This window comes from Sarcophilus harrisii, chromosome 4 (genome assembly GCF_902635505.1).
Source record: "Sarcophilus harrisii chromosome 4, mSarHar1.11, whole genome shotgun sequence".
Lineage (NCBI taxonomy): Eukaryota > Metazoa > Chordata > Mammalia > Dasyuromorphia > Dasyuridae > Sarcophilus > Sarcophilus harrisii.
Genome location: NC_045429.1, coordinates 290,096,710 through 290,114,530, shown reverse-complemented (window position 1 = coordinate 290,114,530; position 17,821 = coordinate 290,096,710). Strand labels below are relative to the sequence as shown.

Sequence of the window (17,821 nt, the reverse complement as noted above, 5' to 3'; positions counted from 1 at the left end):
TCGGGACCATACTTTTTAGAATTCTTATTTTTTCCAGTTCCAGGAGGAATCCTTTCCTAATTCCTGGCCTCCACCCTAAATCTGCTTATCTATGCAAGATGTTAAAAAATATAAGACAAAGGAGTATTTCATTTTTGTCTAGCACCAAACCTTCCTCAGAGTAAGAAACACTTTATTGAATTAAAGCATGCAATCCAAATTCAACTCTTTAAAAATCCTATCTTTTTTCTATATCCATCCAATGATCAGAGTTTCCATCAGTCCTAGTGCCCAGCCCCACCTTTTTCTGTGAACTGGTCTCCACCCCAGTTGACAGACTTCGGCTCAGCTCTTGAGCTAGACCCTCTAATTCCTCAGGAGGGGATGGAGAGTTGGAGGCCAGGTAGAGGCTGGTCCTGGCAGTAGCTTCTGCCTTTTGGCTTTGCCGTAGGGAAGCATAAAGCTGAGAGGTCACTTCTGAGAACGTTCCTTGGCTCCGCCCAGGGGGCCCTGGGGGATCACTCAGGAGGTCCTCTGGCCCGAGGGGTAAGTTGGGGCTTGGAACTTGAGCTGCCATGGAGGCTAGAGGGGGAGAGAGCTAAAGGCAGTGGGAAACAAGAGGTCTCTTGGCTCTATTTAAAAGGGGCCCGGGGGAAAAAGAAAACAGGATAGGAAAAGGGTTTGCTGAGATGGAATCTAGGAAGGAGTAGCAGCAATCTCCCCAATACAGAATGGGCTCATACCCAGGAGGTCAGCCTGCTGAGACATCTCCAGAGGCTTAAATCACTGCTGCTTCTTTGGCCCTGAGTGCATGCACTTGGAAGACTCCCCCTGGATCAGGACTTTAATCCGAGAATACTTCATTGTTCCAAGTCACCATGGCTCCCAGACCAAGCCTGCCGGATTCTCCTGATTCTAGAGGCCACAAATGAGCAAGAAACTTCTCTTCTGCAGCTTTTGAGAGTAAAGGTAGTAGGCAAAGTAAGGGAGCTTACCTGTTTCAAAATCGGAGAAGGAAGCGGAAAAAGAGAAAAAGAAAAGGTGGAGGAGGAAGATAATGGCCAGAGGTACCCTGCCATTCTTCCTGACCAATACGGAATGGGAAAAGCAGGGAGAGCAATCTACGTTGCAGCAGATGCCCCACTTTGAGCTCTCAGCATTCCTGGTAGGCAGGGGGTGAAACAAACTAAGAGCGGGGACCCCCAAGAGGATGCCAAATATAGCTCGGCTTCCTTCAGACCTGATCAAGGTCCTGGAAAAATAAATCCCTAACAGGCCCAGTATACTCCCCAGAAAGAATCAAGGTCCTGAACATACCCTCCAGTCTTTCCTGGGAAGAAGTGCGTCCCCTGGTTTCTCTAGGCCATCCATCTCCTCAGCCAACGTCAGCGGAGAGGATTTTTCCTAGCTGCCCTTGACCGCCATCCTCACCTAGTTCTGGAGCCCAGGCCCCCCCCAAACTGCTTTCCCCTCTACTCGGACCCTCCCACCCCTAACCAAGCTGACAACAGGAAAGACGCTCTTTTCGCAGACCTCCCTGCCACCTCCCGGGGTGGGTGGCCCCTTCTCCCTCCCGCCCTCCAAGAACAGTTGGATGCTTGGCCACCTGTCGGTTCACCCGGCTTCCCGCCCGCGCACCACAGAAACCATCCGCCCCGGTGAGAGTCCGGCAGCACACGAGGCCCAAATCGCCCGTTTGAACCAGGGCAGCTCAAAAGAGCCCGGGAAAGGGGCGGGCCGAGGGGCGTGGACTTGAATGGGGTTGGAGGAGAAGGGAGGGAGGAGCGTACGCCTTTCCAGCGCCACAGAGGATTGGCTGTGGGGGAGCGAGCCGAGGACGCTAAATGTGGCGGGGCTAGGAGAGATGGAGCCATTGGAGAAAGTGGGATTGTGTGACGCGCAGTGCAAAGAGAGTTGGGGCGCAGCAGGAACCGGAAGTGGTGGATGATAGGGGCCCTTCCCTCTCCACCCCCACTGCCGAGATTCTCAGGTACGCACGCGCACAACCCGGGTGTATTTCTGGTGAGTCCTAGGTGGGTCCTGGAATTTGCGCGGGGAGGGGGCTGAGTGGGTTGCTGGGGGGAAATGAGAAGATCCCAGGTTGGAAGAAGTTTTCAGGCGGGAACGGGAAGTGGGTGCTCCCTTGACTAACTGGGAGCCCCCACCCCGCCCCACAGATGACTGTCCACAACCTGTACTTGTTTGACCGAGATGGGGTTTGCCTGCACTATAGCGAGTGGCACCGAAAGAAGCAGGCGGGGATCCCCAAGGAGGAGGTGACTCGCAGGATACGGGGGAAGGAGGGAGGGGATTCTGCATCACAGCCTGCTCTCCTGAAACCTTGCCCTGGCCCCGAAAGACCTACCCATCCCCTCCCATTCTGAGAAGTGTGGCCTAGTGAAAGGAACCCGGGGTTTAATTCACTCTGCTAACTTTTGCCTAGTCATTTCTGCCCTTCCCTGCCTCGGTTTCCTTGTATGAGATAATTTAATTGCTCTGGGTCTCAGTTTTTTTCTCTGTAATATGGGTACAACATAGTTCCTCTTCCCCCAACTCTCCGCTAGGAATGTGGTGAGAAAAGCACTTGATAAACGCTGCATAAATATGAAATGTTTGTTTATTCCCTGCTACCGTCAGGAGTACAAGCTGATGTATGGGATGCTCTTCTCCATCCGATCTTTTGTCAGCAAGATGTCACCTGTGGACATGTATCCTACGGGTGGAAATGGGTTTGGGCTTCTTGGATCTATAGAGAAAAGGACTCTTTGGAAGTTGGCTGACCACAAGGAATAGAGATAGGACTTAGTGGATGGGACCAAATGGGGAGGAAAAAAAGTTAGAGCTGGAAGGGAAACGGTATAAAACCTCTCATTAGGGACTGAAGGGATGTGTGTGTGTGTGTGTGTGTGTAGCATGTCTCAAGAATGGGAGAGAAAATAAGATATTTCCACCCTATTCTCCAAAGTACTTGCAATACTGGGTATTTTTTGGAAGAAGAGTTGGGCTCAAGTCCTGAGGAAGTCTCTTAATCTCATAGTATTCAGGCAATTCTTTAAGATAAATTAAAAGCTTTTCAACAAATATTCATTAGTGGAAGAAGTTTCTACATGATATATACCTATAGCAATAAAATCAAAGATCCAGATCAGATGTGTTCCTTAACATCCATTCTGCAGGAAAGATGGATTCCTGGCTTTCCAGACAAGTCGATACAAACTCCATTACTATGAGACACCCACTGGGGTCAAGGTTGTAATGAACACAGATCTGGGGGTAGGACCCATTCGGGATGTCCTACACCATATCTACAGTGGGGTCAGTGTCCTCTCTTTACTTCCCCTGTCAATATCTCCCAGGTTCCTCATACTCTTGTGGACTCACCTCAAAATTCTCTTTTCTATTGGTTGTCTGTGGCATAAACAGCTGAAAAAAAATGATCAATCAACAGAATATTTATTAAGCATCTGTTACGGGCCAGGAACTATAGCACAAAGACAAAAAATAAAATATACCTTACCTTCAAAGAGCTTAACTATCTAAAGAAAGGTCTTCAATAAGTTATGTATATCATCTATAAGGATCTATAGAAGACACTGGATAAACACAGCATAGAATTAAAAAGCATAGGATTTCTATGGGATAGAATTATAAGCTTATGAGACCCTAAATGCTAGAATACACTGAAATATTGAAATATGATAAAATTTGGTCATAACATATTAAAATTATGAGATTTCATTGTGATGGATACTCTCTACCAATTGTCACACCTCCACATCTAAATGTTTTCTCATGAACTGCTATAGCCAAAGAGAAATATCACTTGATAGCCAAACTACTCCACAAATAGTGAGGCTTATCCTCAGATCTTAAATATATTATCCATACTGCTATTTAAAAGTTTCCCAATATGGTAGGATCTAGCAGACCTAGCTTCCAGAAATGAGGTCTCAAAGTAGTAGTTTAGTGAAGGTTGATCATAACATATTAATGATGTGATTGCAAAATGTTGATAAAGGTTGGTTTAAAGTTGCTGAATGATTGAAAACAGGGACTATTTCATTCTTGTCTAGGCACTATATACAGTTCCTGGCCTGTAGTAGGTGCTTAAATACTTGTTGATCCATATTGTTGGTACCAGATAGCATTTGTGCTGTCCATTTGTTATTCCTATCCCTGACTGTAAGACCAATCCATCTCCCATTCCAATCCATCAGTCAACAAGTGCACTAGATGTTGAATATATAAATGTAATAGAATTTCTGCACTTTTATATTAAACTAAGGGGACACAATCCCCATTCACAAATAAGGATATAAGGGACATAGTTACTTTTACAAAGTAAATATACAGCAAATGGAAGGGACAGGAATGGGCACTAACAACTGGGAAAATCAGGAAAGTCCTCTTGAAAGATGAGGCACTTGGGCTGAGCTTTGAAGAGAGCTGAAAGTTGAGTTCTAGGAAGTAGGAATGAGGGAAAAGCCTTGTCCAAAAGTATAGAGATGAAGGATGGAATATTGTATACAGCGAGTAACAAGCAGGATTACTTAACTAGAACATAGCGTTTATAATCATCCAGGAAAAGAGGCTGTAGACAGATGGTAAAAGGTTAAACAGAGGCAGGATAGTTTTAAGGCAGGATAGAGCCACCAAACTTCTGAAGCAGAAGGTGGCTATTATCAGACTTTAGAAATATCATTTTGGCAGTTCTGTAGAGAATGAATTAGAAATTAGAAAAATATTAAGGTGAGAATAATAAGATGCAACCAACTGGATATGGACAGGGTGAGTGAGGCTGAAGAAGGGAAGTTGATTGTAAGTTGATTGTTGGGTGAAAAACCTGGATGGTTGGAACAGTGGTGATACTTTCCATCGAAATGGAATGTGAAGGAGAGGATGCATTTAGATGAAAAGCAAATAAGTTCTGCTTTAGATGTTTTGAATTTGAAATGCCTATGTGACATCTAGTTGAAGTTGCCCAGCAGGTGGTTGGCAATTCCAGAGCTCTTTATGTTAAATCTATTAGCCTTTCCCCCCCTCTCCCCAATCCTCATTTGCCTTGACCTCTGCAGTTTTTTATTCTACTAACACACTTTTTCATTCTGAATACTCCCCCTCCCCTCCTCTGATTTTCATGCTACTGCACTATTGTGGTCCCTTTCCTAATTGTTAGACCATTTCTTCTTGGTTTGCAGAGTTATCCATATCATGCTTCCTATGCATTAATATGCCCCAGTATTCTGACCTGAATTCTCTTCTCAATACACTTGATCACTCAGCTCCCTATCACTTATCATCTTTTTACTCCAAAAATCTACATATTCAGGCTTTCATCTCCCGAGTTCCAGGTTCACTTTACCAATTGTCATCTAGATGTTCCATAGGCATATAAACTCAATATGAATAAAGCAATTCATCTTTCCCCCATTCTTCCAAATTTCCCTATTTCTGTTGAGAATATCACTACTTTTCCAATTACCTGGAACCTTGCAACCCATAAGTCAGTCTTGATTCCCTTAGACATCTGAAACTCCTCATGTCCAAAATAGTTTGGAGATTGTAATGAGGGTAGATAATGGGGTTAGGATATGACATCTCTTTACCATATTTTGCATATAGGTCATGATAAAAGTGTTGTAGCTTATATGCAAAACACTTATGATGTTGCATACATAGCTCAATATGAATTAGTGTTTGACCCCTACATCCACTTCTGAGATAGTCTATTTACATTCAATCAAAAAGCATTTATTAAGGAGCTACTATGTGGTAGCTAAGTAGATAGAATACAGGCTCCTGGAGTCTAGAAGACAAATCATCCTTGGTTAAATCTTGCTCAGACACTTACTAGCTTTCCCCCCAGGCAAGTCACATCCCTATTTGCCTTGGTTTTCTCTCTCTAAAATGAACCAGGGAATGAAATGGCAAACTGATCCAGTATCTTTGCCAAGAAAACTGCAAGTGGGGTCGTGAAGAGTTGGACTTGACTGAACAACATGTACCAAGAACTGTGCAAGCTGCTGGGAATGCAAATATAAAAGTGAAAAGTCTTTACAAAATAGTCTGCCCTTAAGGGAAACTACACATGTATAGGTAGATACAAAATATATGCAAAATAAATGTAAGGTAATTTCAGGGAAGGAACCCTAGCATCTGGGGGTGGGGTGAGAGGATTAGGAAAGGAATAATGTAGGAGGAGTTGCTTGAGCAAAATGATGAGGCAGTATATACCATGCATGGGAAATAAATAGCCTGTGCAAAGGGAGATGAGAGATGCAGTCTTGAGAAATAGCCTAGAATGGCCAGATTCATGAAGCTTATGAAGATAAGTAATGTGAAATCAGTATGAAAAGGCAGATCAAAACCAGAGTGTGAATTCCAAAAAAGAATTTGGTCAGACCGGTGTAAAGAATAGATTGGAGAAGAAAGAGATAGAAGATTGTTATTCAGTTAAAGCTGGATTTGAACTCCAATCTTCCTGACTCTAGGCCTGGCACTGTATCTACTGGGACACCTAAGTGCTCAATAGGAGATAGAGGCCAATTAAGAGCCTAATAGAATAGTCAGGATTGGAGAGGTAGGGAGGGCTTGAATTAATTATGTAAGTGGAGAGGAGAGAATGCATTGAAAAAATGTTTTTGATGTTGGAATAGAGCAAGAATCATGGATGTGCGGACTTGGGGATAGTGCAGAGTGGAAGATGTCTTCAAAGTTGTGAACCTGAGTGACTAAAGAGATGGTGCTTTCATCTGCATAAATTAACAACTTTGTTCATTTGGTACCGATATAGTATCATATTGGAGTTAGTGGCTCTTCAAATTCCCCCACAATCCCTTAGAGCTCATTAACTGCTGTAGACCCTCCAGTACATATATTTTCTCCAAGTTCTAAGGACCTCTGACTTTATTGTGTTTGAACCTGAGTTCAAATCCTCATTCAAACATTTTCTATCTCTGATCCTTGGGCAAGTCATGTAATCTCTTGTCTGCCTCAATTTCCTCGTTTCTGTATGGGGATAATAGCACCTAGATTACAGGGATATTGCAATATCAAATGAGATAATATTTAATATTTGTAAAGTGCTTTGCAAACCTCAAAGTCTTTACAAATGCTAGCTAGTATTATTATTATACCTGGGGAATTATATTTCACTTCAGTCCTCATGACTTGGGGAAATGCAAAGGTTAAAAGGGAAAAAAGGAAGAGTTTTTTTAGAAAGAATGAGGGCTTAGGGGAAAAAACTTTAGCCTTTCTCTTCCGTCCCCAACCCCCTGTCTCTTCACCCCCTCCCTTCTTCTTCCATAGCTTTACGTGGAGTTGGTGGTGAAGAATCCGCTGTGCCCGCTGGGTCAAACTGTACAAAGTGAACTTTTTCGCAGTCGGCTTGACGCTTACATTCGATCGCTTCCCTTCTTCTCTGCCCGGGCTGGCTGAGAACGGCGTTCTTCTGAAACATCTGTATTCGTTGTAGATTTTCCTGTTTGTTTTTGTCACGGGAGGAGCCTTCCAATCCCTGCCTCGTTCCAAAGTGGCTGGCTACTCGAGAGCATTTAGGACCGAATTCCCCTCCAGACTCTTCCGGCTCCAGTTGCCCTTTGCTTCTGATGCTGTAATCCCACCTAGTCAATGCCTACCTCCCATCAATCCCCTTTCTTGCTACTGTATTGAGAACAGAGAATAAAACTATCTGCTGTCTGGTGGCCCCGGGAGCGTCTGTGCTAAAGGGAGGGCGTTTTGTGAGACTCGAAGGGAGAGGTGGAAGTTCCGGAGCCAGTAATAAGCACGGGTCTTGGACCGGCCGCTGTCCTCCAGAGGAAGAAGGGCGAGTCTCCTTTTTCCCTTCTCCACTGAGGAGGCAGGGTCATGCAGATTAGTCTTCTACTGCCCCCTGTCCGCAGCTTGGGGAGGTGGGGCTTGTGTGCAGACTTGGGGAGGCGGAGCTTGTGTGCAGCCTGGGGAGGTGGAGATAAAGCTGTGCAGGGGTGGGGGATATGCAGATGACCTAAGCAGCTGCAGGCTGGATGCAAACCCCCCTCGGATTGCGGTTTGGGTTGCTGCAGCTACAGCGCTCCACCTCCCTCCTTGGGGTTCCTTGTCCTCCGAGGATCTTCTTAGGGACTAGGAACCCCCAATCCCTCCTCTAGCTCCTGTGCCAGTTGCCTGGTACCCCAAAACAATTCTCCCCGCTTCTAGATGCATCCCCATTTGTCTCTCCGTCCCCGGGATCTGCTTCTACCAACCTAACTCCTGGGCCCTTCTGTTCTCATCCTGCCCCCCATGTTCCCCTCCTTGGGTCTGCTCCAGTCAACTCTCCGTCTCCGGTCCGCTTGGCTTCCTCACTCGTCCCCTAGTCTTCGCAGAAAACTGAATCTGGACGACCTTCGCCTCTGGTTTGCCCCTACCCCTGCTAGCCCCAAGCTTCAGCCACGTCTTATCATACCTCTACCCCTCGTTCCTACTCCTTCCTTTCTGCCCTCTTCCCCTTGAAATCACCCCGATTTCTCGAGGATTCTGTTTTCCTTCTCTCCTGAGCCGGAATGCAGGTGTCCATCGCTTGCACTGAGCAAAACCTCCGCAGCAGGAGCAGCGAGGACCGTCTGTGCGGACCCCGACCTGTCCCTGGGGGCGGGAGCGGCAGTGGAGTTACCAGCAGTCACGGAAATCCTTCAGGGGGAGGGGGAAACGGCCCCAAGGCCCGGACTGTGCCAGTCGCACGACCCCTCGGTCCTGCAGCTGTGACCCACTCGGGGGCCCTACGAGAGAGCGCCGGCCGAGGCACCAGCATGAAGTACAGGTACTGAAGAAGAGGGCCAGAACCCCTTTTTAGCCGTGTCCCTGCCCCTGCCTCTTTCTCCCCTCGCTTCGGGACCCCACCACCTCATGCCTTCCAAGCCTCCTACATTCCATTATCCTAGACTCCTCAAGTTTCATCAACAACATTCCGATTCCTTACTTACATCTCTATCTCCATCTCTTTTTCACATTCCCTCTCCTTGACTGTCCGTTGTTCTCCATCTCCACCTCCTGACTCTTTTGAGAATCAGAGTAAGTTGTTAGGATTCACCGTGTATCTTCTTGTATCTTCCTTCTCACCCCTAAGGCACGAGTACCTCAAAAAAAAAAAAAAAAAAAAAAAAGTGTCCTGAGGTTGGGCTGAGAGGGTGTTTAAGATTTCCTCATGCTATTTAGGAAGTGTCTTCTGGGTCTGTTGCCTACCTCTGCCCCCACCCTCCCAACTGCGTTCCAACTGCTGCATCTCTAGAATTAGCGGTGGGCTCGCTAAATTCCCTATTATCATTAAAGCAATAATGGTTTTGACCCATTTTCAGCAAGAGTTCCCACCCTCCTGACTCTACTTTTTTTTCAGGCAGATGAAGTTACCCCAGCCAAGGGGAAAAACTTTGGGTCCCCAAGGTATCAAGGGGATATGCAGAACTGTGGGCAAAGCAAAAAGGGCTTTCTTTGGAAGGAGGAGTAAGGAGGAATTGATACTGTATGTAAGATACGGCTAGGAGCCCACAACCCCACCCCATAGAACATGGAGCTCTTTCCCTCTCCCCCCCTTCCACTGCAGAAAAAATAGATGGATTTCTTGGTAAATAGCAATGTTCTGATATTGCAAAAGGGATTGTATCCTGTTCTGGGGTGGGGTGATAAGATTATTAATCTGATAGGGTTTGGTCACCTAAGGAATCAAATATTTCACCACATCCTGCCCCCCCACTCCCATTCTTTCTCATTCTCTGAGAGTTAAATAAGTGAAACTTTTGGGGTAGGGGGAGAAGGTTCAAATGGGTCTCGAAAGGAGTTTCATTAGCCAATAGGAATAGGGGGGTGGAGAACCATGAGAAGAGGGGCTGGGCTTCCTTGTTTCCTGTTCCCTTTGCTGTACCAATCTTGATGATTTAATAAAGATTCCTTCTGATAGACAATCCCTTATCTGCCTAAGGGATTGAAGGGAATTAATCATTTATCAACTTTATATCCACCTTTCACAAGCATTTAGGGGAAGATCCCAGGGATCTCTTCTTTATTTTTCACCAACCAAAACCTCAATTTGCTGATTAATTTTCTGGAGAAAGCTCACCCTCCCTGGGCCCTATTATTACCTTTACCCCTCCACATTAACAGTCCTTTCAGCCTTCCCCAACCTGTTACTTTCACAAATTAATACTGATCATGTGCTATACAGGGAAAACCATGAATATGACTGTAAAGAGAAACATGAGTCAAGAGAAATCGGGTAGCAGATTTTACCGATAGCAAAGAAAATAGAAATTGCACAGCAGGCACCAAAGGAAAATCAATTCATTCATTCAACAAATATTTGAATGTCAACAGTCTACACTGATATCACTGTGCTTCCCTCAGAGTAGAATTTGTCTGGGTTTTTGAAATAGGGGAATAAGATATAGGGTGAAGAAACACATTCAGGGAGGTAAAAAGCCAGAAAGATTATTTAGATCTTAAAGGGGAACTGAAGGTGAAAATCCTTCTATCGGGTCTTCTTTTATCCAACAGGAATTTGGGAAAGTCTGGTCTTCGAGTATCCTGTCTTGGCCTTGGTGAGTCTAATGAGAAATGAAAGAATGAGGAGGCTACAAGGGTAAAGGTTTTCAGATGCCTTGTCTCTCACAGCCCCATGTTCCTGGATTTTCTTTCTGCAGGTACCTGGGTCACATTTGGGTCTCAGATATCAGATGAGGTATAAATGTTTCTGACACCAAAAGATATTTGGGAATACTTGGGAGGGTTATAGAGAATAGAGGGAGAAAGGTGGGAAAAATAGATGGGGAAATAGGTGGATTGTGGAAGGGTGGGTCAGAGAATTGATTATAAGGGATATGAGAAACAAGGTGGGGGGAAGTTGGGAAAAGGGAAAGGTGGAAAAGATATGGGGGGGGGGGACAGGTATGGGATAATGGTATTATATTTGAAGACCCATAGCACTTAGAAGTCTCTTGGTATTTGGAGGGTTAAGAAAGGTGAACAAACCAATAGAAAGGTAAATATTCTTAACTCTACCCCAACATACTCATTCCTAGACCGCAGAGAATCTGATGACTGTGGCATATGAGCATGGAGTAAATCTGTTTGACACAGCTGAGGTGTATGCAGCAGGAAAGTATGAACCAGGGAAAAGGGGAAGGGTATGAGTTAAATTAGTGAAGGGAAGATTGAGAATGGAGAGGAAAATGGAGAGGTGTCATCTTTGCTTCAAGTAATCTCTGGCTCCAGTGAACGGGTGCTTCTCCTATCATGTTGGGTCATTGAGGGGATTCCAAAATATGGATGTTGAAAACCCAAAAGTATTTTCTCTTTAAATATTAAGTGTGAACAAAGTGTGAACAAACAAAAATGTAGGCAAAATAAAATAAAAATATATATTTATTGAGCACCAACTATGTGAGGCCAACAAGGAGACACCCATGGAGGCTTCAAATATATATATATATATATATATATATATATATATATATATCCCTTCCCTCAAAAAGCTTACAATCCCATTGGAGACTAAAAATTTAGTTAACAAGATTTAAACTGTAAATACCAGCAATAAAAGGAATGTTACAAGACAATGTATTTCTAAATGATTACAAAGACAGAAGACAAAGAAGGAGCTAGGATTCAAACCTATTAAGTAAGATGCTTATTTGGCTGCATGACCCTAGTCAAAGCATTTAACCACCAAATCTGTTTCCTTGTTTGAAAAATAGGAATAATACTTGCACTACCTACTTTATAGGGCTGTTCTGGGGGGGGGGGGGGGGGGAATTGTACACCTTTAAAGTGCCATGCAAAGGTGAGTTGAATATTATTCTTAAGTTCAAAGGCATTCAAAATGAGATGGTCAAAGAATACTGCAAAGGAAATGGAAGAATGGGTTAGGGCAAATGAAAAAAAAATGCTGTATTTTTGTTCCTACCAGACTACAGAATTGCAACTCCCTAGAAGTTCTTTGTTCTTTTCAATGTAATATAGGACCTAGGGAATAATAAGTGTTCTTCGAACTCTGTTAGAACAAGAAGTAGAGATCATAGGGGGCTATCACTAAAAGGGAGAGCCCCTTGCTCCCTGTTATTTCCCCTTTTCTAGGGCAGAACGAACACTGGGCAATATCCTTAAGAGCAAGGGTTGGAGGTGAGGCTGGGATTTTGGGTACAAAGCAGAGGATATTTGGGTGGGGAGGTTCACAGTGACCTTATTCCTGCTGACCCCACCCCCACTTCCCTTTTTTTTTTTTTTAAAGGAGATCCAGCTATATCATCACTACCAAAATCTTTTGGGGAGGACAGTGAGTATCCTCTTTCCCTATAACCTTCACTAGGGATGACATTTTGAAGTGGAGACATGATAGCTGCCCAAATATTTGAAAAGTCTGTCATGAAGAAAACCTTATTCTTTTTATTGCAAGTGAGGGGAAAAGAAGCAATGGATAAAATTTGCAGATGCAAATTTAAGCTCAGTACTGAGAAATGTTCAAAAATGAAGTGAATTGCCTTTAGAGATAGTGGATTTTCCTTCACCTGAGATTTTCAAGCAGAAACTTTTGAGATGTAATCTCTTGAGTGCAAGGGACTATTTGATTTTTGTTTCCACATCCCCATCACCTACCATATTAAGCACCAGTAAGTGCTTAATAAATGCCTGTTGATTGATTTATCATTATAAAAAGGATTCTTGGACTCTGAAGTCCTTTCCAAAGAAGATTCTCATACTTATCACTGTAGCTAAGTCCTTAATCGGGAGATATGGGGATCCATTGAATTGTAATTCTTACCACCTATTTTCAGCACCATCCAGTGTAAACTCAACTTTTTCTACAGGGCAGAGACAGAAAAAGGCTTGAGCCGAAAACACATCATTGAGGGTAAGGGACTAGGAATGTTGAGTGGGGAAGGGGATTAAAGAATGTTGTGGGGGAGGGGAATGATGGTAAATCAAGAAAATGCAGGGATTAGGTCAGCAAATTAAGAAGCTGGGATGGAGGAAAGGATGTCATATCAGAGTGGATGAAATATGCATCCTGAACTTCAGGAGGCAGAATATTAAAGAGCTGGAACACAGGGGGCCATATCTGAAAGAATTGGGTCACTTATCTTCTCTTCCCCCTCCCCCAGGCTTGTGGGGCTCCTTGGAACGGCTTCAACTGGGATATGTAGATATAGTCTTCGCCAATCGCTCGGATCCCAACAGTCCCATGGAGGGTGAAAATAACCCCAAGAATGCCTAAACTTACAAGACGTCCGTAAACCCGGGGAATCACCTCCCCAGCTCTAGTATACTAACCCCAGAATTTTCCAACCCCAGGCACCTCAAGGTGCTCCCATGTTTCCCATATTCCCCATCAGGGATTTCAGAAGAGGGCAAGGAAAAGGAGGGTAGGGGAAAACTGGGGTTAACCTTTCAACATCACATAGAAATACCTAGGTTTTTAGAGGGAAATGGCTGTAGAGAAGAGGGTTTATCTGTCTGGGAGACTGAATGCCTTGAATCCCAATGATCTAACTGTCAGGATTTCATCATCCTCACATGTCCAGAGATTGTCCGGGCCATGACTTTTGTCATTAATCAGGGACTGGCACTGTATTGGGGGACATCTCGCTGGGGTGCTGCAGAAATCATGGCAAGTACCTTCCCACTATATATTTCCTTAAAAACATTACAACTTCTAATTCACAGAATACATACTTACCATGTACTTGGGTTGAGGGGAGATATGGAGAAAAGCTGAAAGGTTTGAGGTATTCTGATGCCTGCTTCTAATCTAGGAGGCCTACTCAGTGGCACGACAATTCAACCTGATTCCCCCTGCATGTGAACAAGCTGAGTATCACCTGTTTCAGAGGGATAAGATGGAAACACAGCTGCCTGAGCTCTACCACAAGATAGGTTAGAGACTATTCTCCCTACCCTGCTTGACATCTCTAGCCTCAGCTTCCCTGATCCTTCTCCTCCACACAATTATCTCTTTATTTTATACGCTCTTCTCTATATTCCTCTTTTCTGCCAGCCATTAAAATTGGTCCACATCGTTTCCCTATCCCTTTTCCCCATAATCTTTCCTGCTGCCCTCAGGTGTTGGATCAGTGACTTGGTCCCCTTTGGCCTGTGGTGTTATTACTAGCAAGAATGAAGGAAGAATTCCAGAGACCTGCCGAGGTACCATCAAGGTAAGACACTCTTAGGACTTCCATTCCATGGCACCTGAAGAGAGCAAGGTTTGGGAATTTTCAGCTACCTTAGCTACTTGGGAAGGAAAAAGATGAGTGTCAGTTATTCTCAGCTTCCTTCTCTCTCCTCCCCTCTTTACCTCCCTTTCTCTTCCAGAGCTACCAGTGGCTTAAGGACAAAGTACAGAGTGAAGATGGCAAGAAGCAACAGGTCAAGGTCATGGATCTGCTCCCCATTGCTCATCAACTAGGCTGCACAGTGGCTCAGCTTTCTATTGGTGAAGAGACATTGCTGTCAGAACCAAAAACTATAAAAGGAGTCTCTCTTCCTACAAACCCTCAACCTATAACCTAAAATTGACTAGCCTGTGTTAGACATTTTCCTCATGCAATTCTCAAAATCATAGCTGAGAGAGGAGAAAAAAACAAAAATGGTATTTTCCTTGCCTTCAAACAATTTATCATATATCAGAGGATTTTATTTAGTTTGGGATGGGGGAAAAAGAAACATGGAAATCGATGTAATTATAATGGCTAAATTTAAATACAATTTTAAGATTTAAAAATTGTTTTACCCAAATTATCTCATTTGGTCCTTACAAGAAATGCTTTATCTACTTTCTATTTTGGTTAAGCTAGATTTCATTCTTTTAGGGAACTTTTGATGTGGAAACTCTCCACCTATGCAGATGGGCACCTGGTCTGTAAAGTTCTAATTGTATTGAGTTGCATGAGATGCTGAGAAACAGGATTTTAATCTAAGTTTTCCTAACACTAAGGCTAGCTAGGACCTTATTCTTCACCTGAGCCCTCAACTATATTAGTTTTTATAGTTCCGGGGTGAGAGGAACCAAACTTGTGATTTCTGGAGGATTTGTAGCTAGGTATACCCCTCCCTCCATCTAAACCCACTTGTTAGTACTCTGAAATTTAATATTGGATTACTGCATATGATGACCTAAGTCAGAAAATGTTTAGGTGCTCAAGGGAAGCTTCCATTGATGGGGATGTCTAGGCCCTTACTCTTCCCTCTCTTTGGCACTCTTCCCCCTGCCCCTCTTTTTTTCATCCCAGCCTGGTGTCTCCGGAGCGAGGCTATTAGCTCCGTCCTGCTGGAGGTGTCCAACACAGAACAGCTGATGGAAAACCTAGGGGCCCTGCAGGTAACTGGGAATGGGAGAGGAAGAGAAGGGGGGAAGACACACTCCATGTTACCTGCTCCCCGGCCTCTGCTTATTCCTCAGGCCCCGAGCCCCACTCCCTCTTCATTTTCCCTGGCCTGACTCCCAGTGCCTTCCCTTCTTTCCCAGGTTCTGGCCCAGCTGACGCCCCAGAAGGTGTTGGAGATCCACTGGCTCCTGGGAAACAAACCGCACACCAAAAAATAGTGACAGCCCCACCCCCTCCGGCCAGGCGCAGGCACATTCGCAGCCAGCACTGCGCTCTTCCCTAACCCGCGCCAGCACCAGCAGCTCCAGCTCGCACAGCAGCCAGGCGGCCCCAAAGGCAAACTGATGCATCCCAAGCTCCTGCGGGAATGCCCTCAAGGATCCCGCCCACCAAGGAATTCCAGCTACATGCATGATTTTATAAGCCATATCCTGCCACAGCATGGCTGGGAAAGGAAAGTAGTTCGCCATCTCCCTATCCTCCCGTACAGTCTTTGGAGTCTCTTCCCGGCACATAAGCGTCTCCCGGTCATGAGTTGGGGGAGGGAGGGGTATCCCTTTTTCGCCCCACTCAGCACTTTTCCTCCTTTTCCCCCGCCTCTCACCCCCAAAACTGCCCAGAGGCCTTGAGAGAACCCTTCCTCAGATAATGAAGATTGCATGACGTCACCGGAGATGGGAAGAGTTCTGCTGGCCGTACAAAAGCCAACATAGAACGGTTTCCAGAGAAGGGAACTCAAGGAATAGACAAGTCCTTGTGCTGGGAAGTGAATGCGGTCACTTGACTTGTCCAGGGATCCCAAACTGGACCGTGGTGGTGCCATCACATTGAGACACCATTAGAGCTGTTCACAGGAAGCCATCAAAAGGCATCGAGAAAGCCAGTCCCGGAACAGAGCGGGTCTCCCTCACATGTGAATTTATGCATCGCCTTGTGGGGATACATAGGAGTCAGGCCTACAGACTTGGGAGGTGGAATAGAGCAGGAAGTGGGCGATGATGATGTCACATGGGCACAGGTGGAAACTGACATGGTAAACATGGCATCCTTTCACACTCATGCTGAGGAGTGGGACCTCATAGAATGGCCCCCAAGTGATGGGTTTTCAGAAATGGAAAGTGCTGCTTGAGTATCAGCAGTAGCAAACCTACCTTTACCTCCTTGCAGTAATCCTAAAGCAATAATAATGGGCCTTCCCAGGGAAAATAAAGGCTTAGCTTCTTCCTTTCAGAGTCTTTGAGGGAAAGTGGAAAAGTCCCAGTACTCAGGCATCTAAGCCTGATATCCCTTAGGTTCTCTTTTCCAATCTCTCTGGGGGCTCTGACATGCTATAACATTTCTTGTTTTTCCTTACCATTGAAACTTGCCTCAGGGACCCCTATAGACCGTTTTTATCAAAGGCCCAGGGTGACACACCAGTTCCAGGTCCTTCCCAAACCTTTGTCCTTGCATTTCACAGGGAGTCAGATATCCAGTTCTATAGGAGCATATAATTTGGAGGCAGAAAGGATCATCTTCATTGTTCCATCTTTTACCCTTTACATTTTGGACATAGCTACATTTGATAGCCAAAAAACTTCTCTCCCATCTTTTGTCCTTTCCCCGGTAACACTGGCCATAGAATCATAAGTCTAATGCTGGAAGGGATGTCAGAAACTATTTCAGAGATCCTTCATTTTATGAGAAATCAGCCCGAGGAAGACTAAATGATTGGGCCAAGACAACATAGCTAATAAGTTTGAAGTAATAGTTCTTACTCTCCAAATTCAACGATCTTTCCACTGTATCACACAGTCTCCTCTGTACCACAACTCCCATATTTTTTCCTCTTCTACCTTTTATTGTTCTTTTTGTGCCACCTTTCCTGAAAATAACATATTTATGTAATGCTTTAAGATTTGCAAAGTATGGTTACCTGCATTGTTTTATTTAATCTTCCTACCAACACTGTGAAGTATGTGAGGATGAGGGAACAGGCTAAGGGAGATTAAGTAGTTTACTTAAGGTCACAGTCAGAGCAGGATTCAAACCCACATTTAATGCTCTTTTCAATATACACTCTTCCCACTAACCTTTCTAATTATAAATATTCTTCAATGCTAAATCCTAGGCACTCTTTTCTTGAGTCCCTTTTTCCTTTCTACATTCCCTCCCTCAGATACTATAAAATGATTTTAGAAATTAAATCTTGAAAGGGGTCTTAGATAAAATCTAGACCATTATGACCCCTCCTTATTTTGGAGATAAGGAGTTGAGACCCCAAGATTCTTGCATTCCAAGATACTGACCACACAAGTATTCATTCTTTCTCTCCTTCTGAAGAGGTAATACTGAACTCTAGATTTGGAGTCAGAAGGCCTATATTTGAGTAGTGTCCATATTACTCAATTGCTTGAATAATTCCTGCCTTGAAGCTTCAGGTTTATCTACAAAGCAAGGGAATTAGGATGATTTTCAGGCTCCAAGTCCTATGATCCCATCCTGTGCCACTG

At 44.5% G+C, this 17,821-nt stretch overlaps 3 protein-coding genes across 20 annotated transcripts in view; 2 read left to right on the top strand and 1 right to left on the bottom strand.

Annotated features, from left to right (window-relative positions):
- The window catches only part of CNTROB (centrobin, centriole duplication and spindle assembly protein), a 28,033-nt gene extending 26,322 nt beyond the window's left edge, over window positions 1–1,711 (bottom strand). For 2 of the 15 annotated variants that reach the window (XM_031965463.1, XM_012548739.3), the window contains exons 1-2: window positions 723–1,535; window positions 281–561 (exon numbers count right to left, since the gene is read on the bottom strand). In XM_031965463.1, coding sequence (XP_031821323.1) covers window positions 281–561; window positions 723–747 — 306 coding nt within the window. In that variant the 5' untranslated portion in view covers window positions 748–1,535. Of the gene's footprint in view, window positions 1–280; window positions 1,537–1,585 lie in introns of those variants that run through there. The other 13 variants (XM_012548728.3, XM_012548733.3, XM_023502752.2 and 10 more) reach the window with 12 other exon arrangements.
- Window positions 1,712–1,848: 137 nt separating this feature from the next.
- On the top strand, window positions 1,849–7,682 carry TRAPPC1 (trafficking protein particle complex 1). Of its 3 annotated transcripts, none has more exons than XM_012548725.3 (5): window positions 1,849–1,969; window positions 2,157–2,255; window positions 2,617–2,687; window positions 3,156–3,294; window positions 7,288–7,682. In XM_012548725.3, exons 2-5 carry the CDS (start codon window positions 2,157–2,159, stop codon window positions 7,414–7,416), a joined length of 438 nt encoding a protein of 145 aa, XP_012404179.1. In that variant the 5' UTR covers window positions 1,849–1,969; the 3' UTR covers window positions 7,417–7,682. The 3 variants fall into 3 exon arrangements, with proteins under 3 accessions (XP_012404179.1, XP_003768779.2, XP_012404180.1); XM_003768731.4 differs by having other exon boundaries at window positions 1,854–2,001; XM_012548726.3 differs by having other exon boundaries at window positions 1,949–2,012.
- A 107-nt stretch (window positions 7,683–7,789) lies between these two features.
- Window positions 7,790–16,553, top strand: KCNAB3 (potassium voltage-gated channel subfamily A regulatory beta subunit 3). 2 transcript variants are annotated; one of them, XM_003768732.4, is made up of 14 exons: window positions 7,790–8,776; window positions 10,504–10,547; window positions 10,650–10,687; window positions 11,028–11,107; window positions 12,082–12,126; window positions 12,236–12,280; window positions 12,813–12,856; window positions 13,107–13,193; window positions 13,527–13,612; window positions 13,758–13,878; window positions 14,065–14,159; window positions 14,317–14,437; window positions 15,234–15,322; window positions 15,470–16,553. In XM_003768732.4, exons 1-14 carry the CDS (start codon window positions 8,520–8,522, stop codon window positions 15,545–15,547), a joined length of 1,230 nt encoding a protein of 409 aa, XP_003768780.1. In that variant the 5' UTR covers window positions 7,790–8,519; the 3' UTR covers window positions 15,548–16,553. The 2 variants fall into 2 exon arrangements, with proteins under 2 accessions (XP_003768780.1, XP_012404178.1); XM_012548724.3 differs by lacking the exon at window positions 12,082–12,126.
- The last annotated feature ends 1,268 nt before the right edge of the window (window positions 16,554–17,821 follow it).

What these genes read in the sequence shown, in the direction of transcription:
- TRAPPC1 (XM_003768731.4), top strand. Translation starts at nt 1,924, where the DNA reads ATGATAGGGGCCCTTCCCTCTCCACCCCCACTGCCGAGATTCTCAGGT. An exon ending in AAGATGTCACCTGTGGACAT is followed by an intron (nt 2,688 to 3,155) that starts GTATCCTACGGG and finishes TCCATTCTGCAG; the next exon opens with GAAAGATGGATTCCTGGCTT. An exon ending in TACACCATATCTACAGTGGG is followed by an intron (nt 3,295 to 7,287) that starts GTCAGTGTCCTC and finishes CTTCTTCCATAG; the next exon opens with CTTTACGTGGAGTTGGTGGT.
- KCNAB3 (XM_003768732.4), top strand. Translation starts at nt 8,520, where the DNA reads ATGCAGGTGTCCATCGCTTGCACTGAGCAAAACCTCCGCAGCAGGAGC. An exon ending in CTTAAGAGCAAGGGTTGGAG is followed by an intron (nt 12,127 to 12,235) that starts GTGAGGCTGGGA and finishes TTTTTTTTAAAG; the next exon opens with GAGATCCAGCTATATCATCA. An exon ending in TGAGCTCTACCACAAGATAG is followed by an intron (nt 13,879 to 14,064) that starts GTTAGAGACTAT and finishes TGCTGCCCTCAG; the next exon opens with GTGTTGGATCAGTGACTTGG.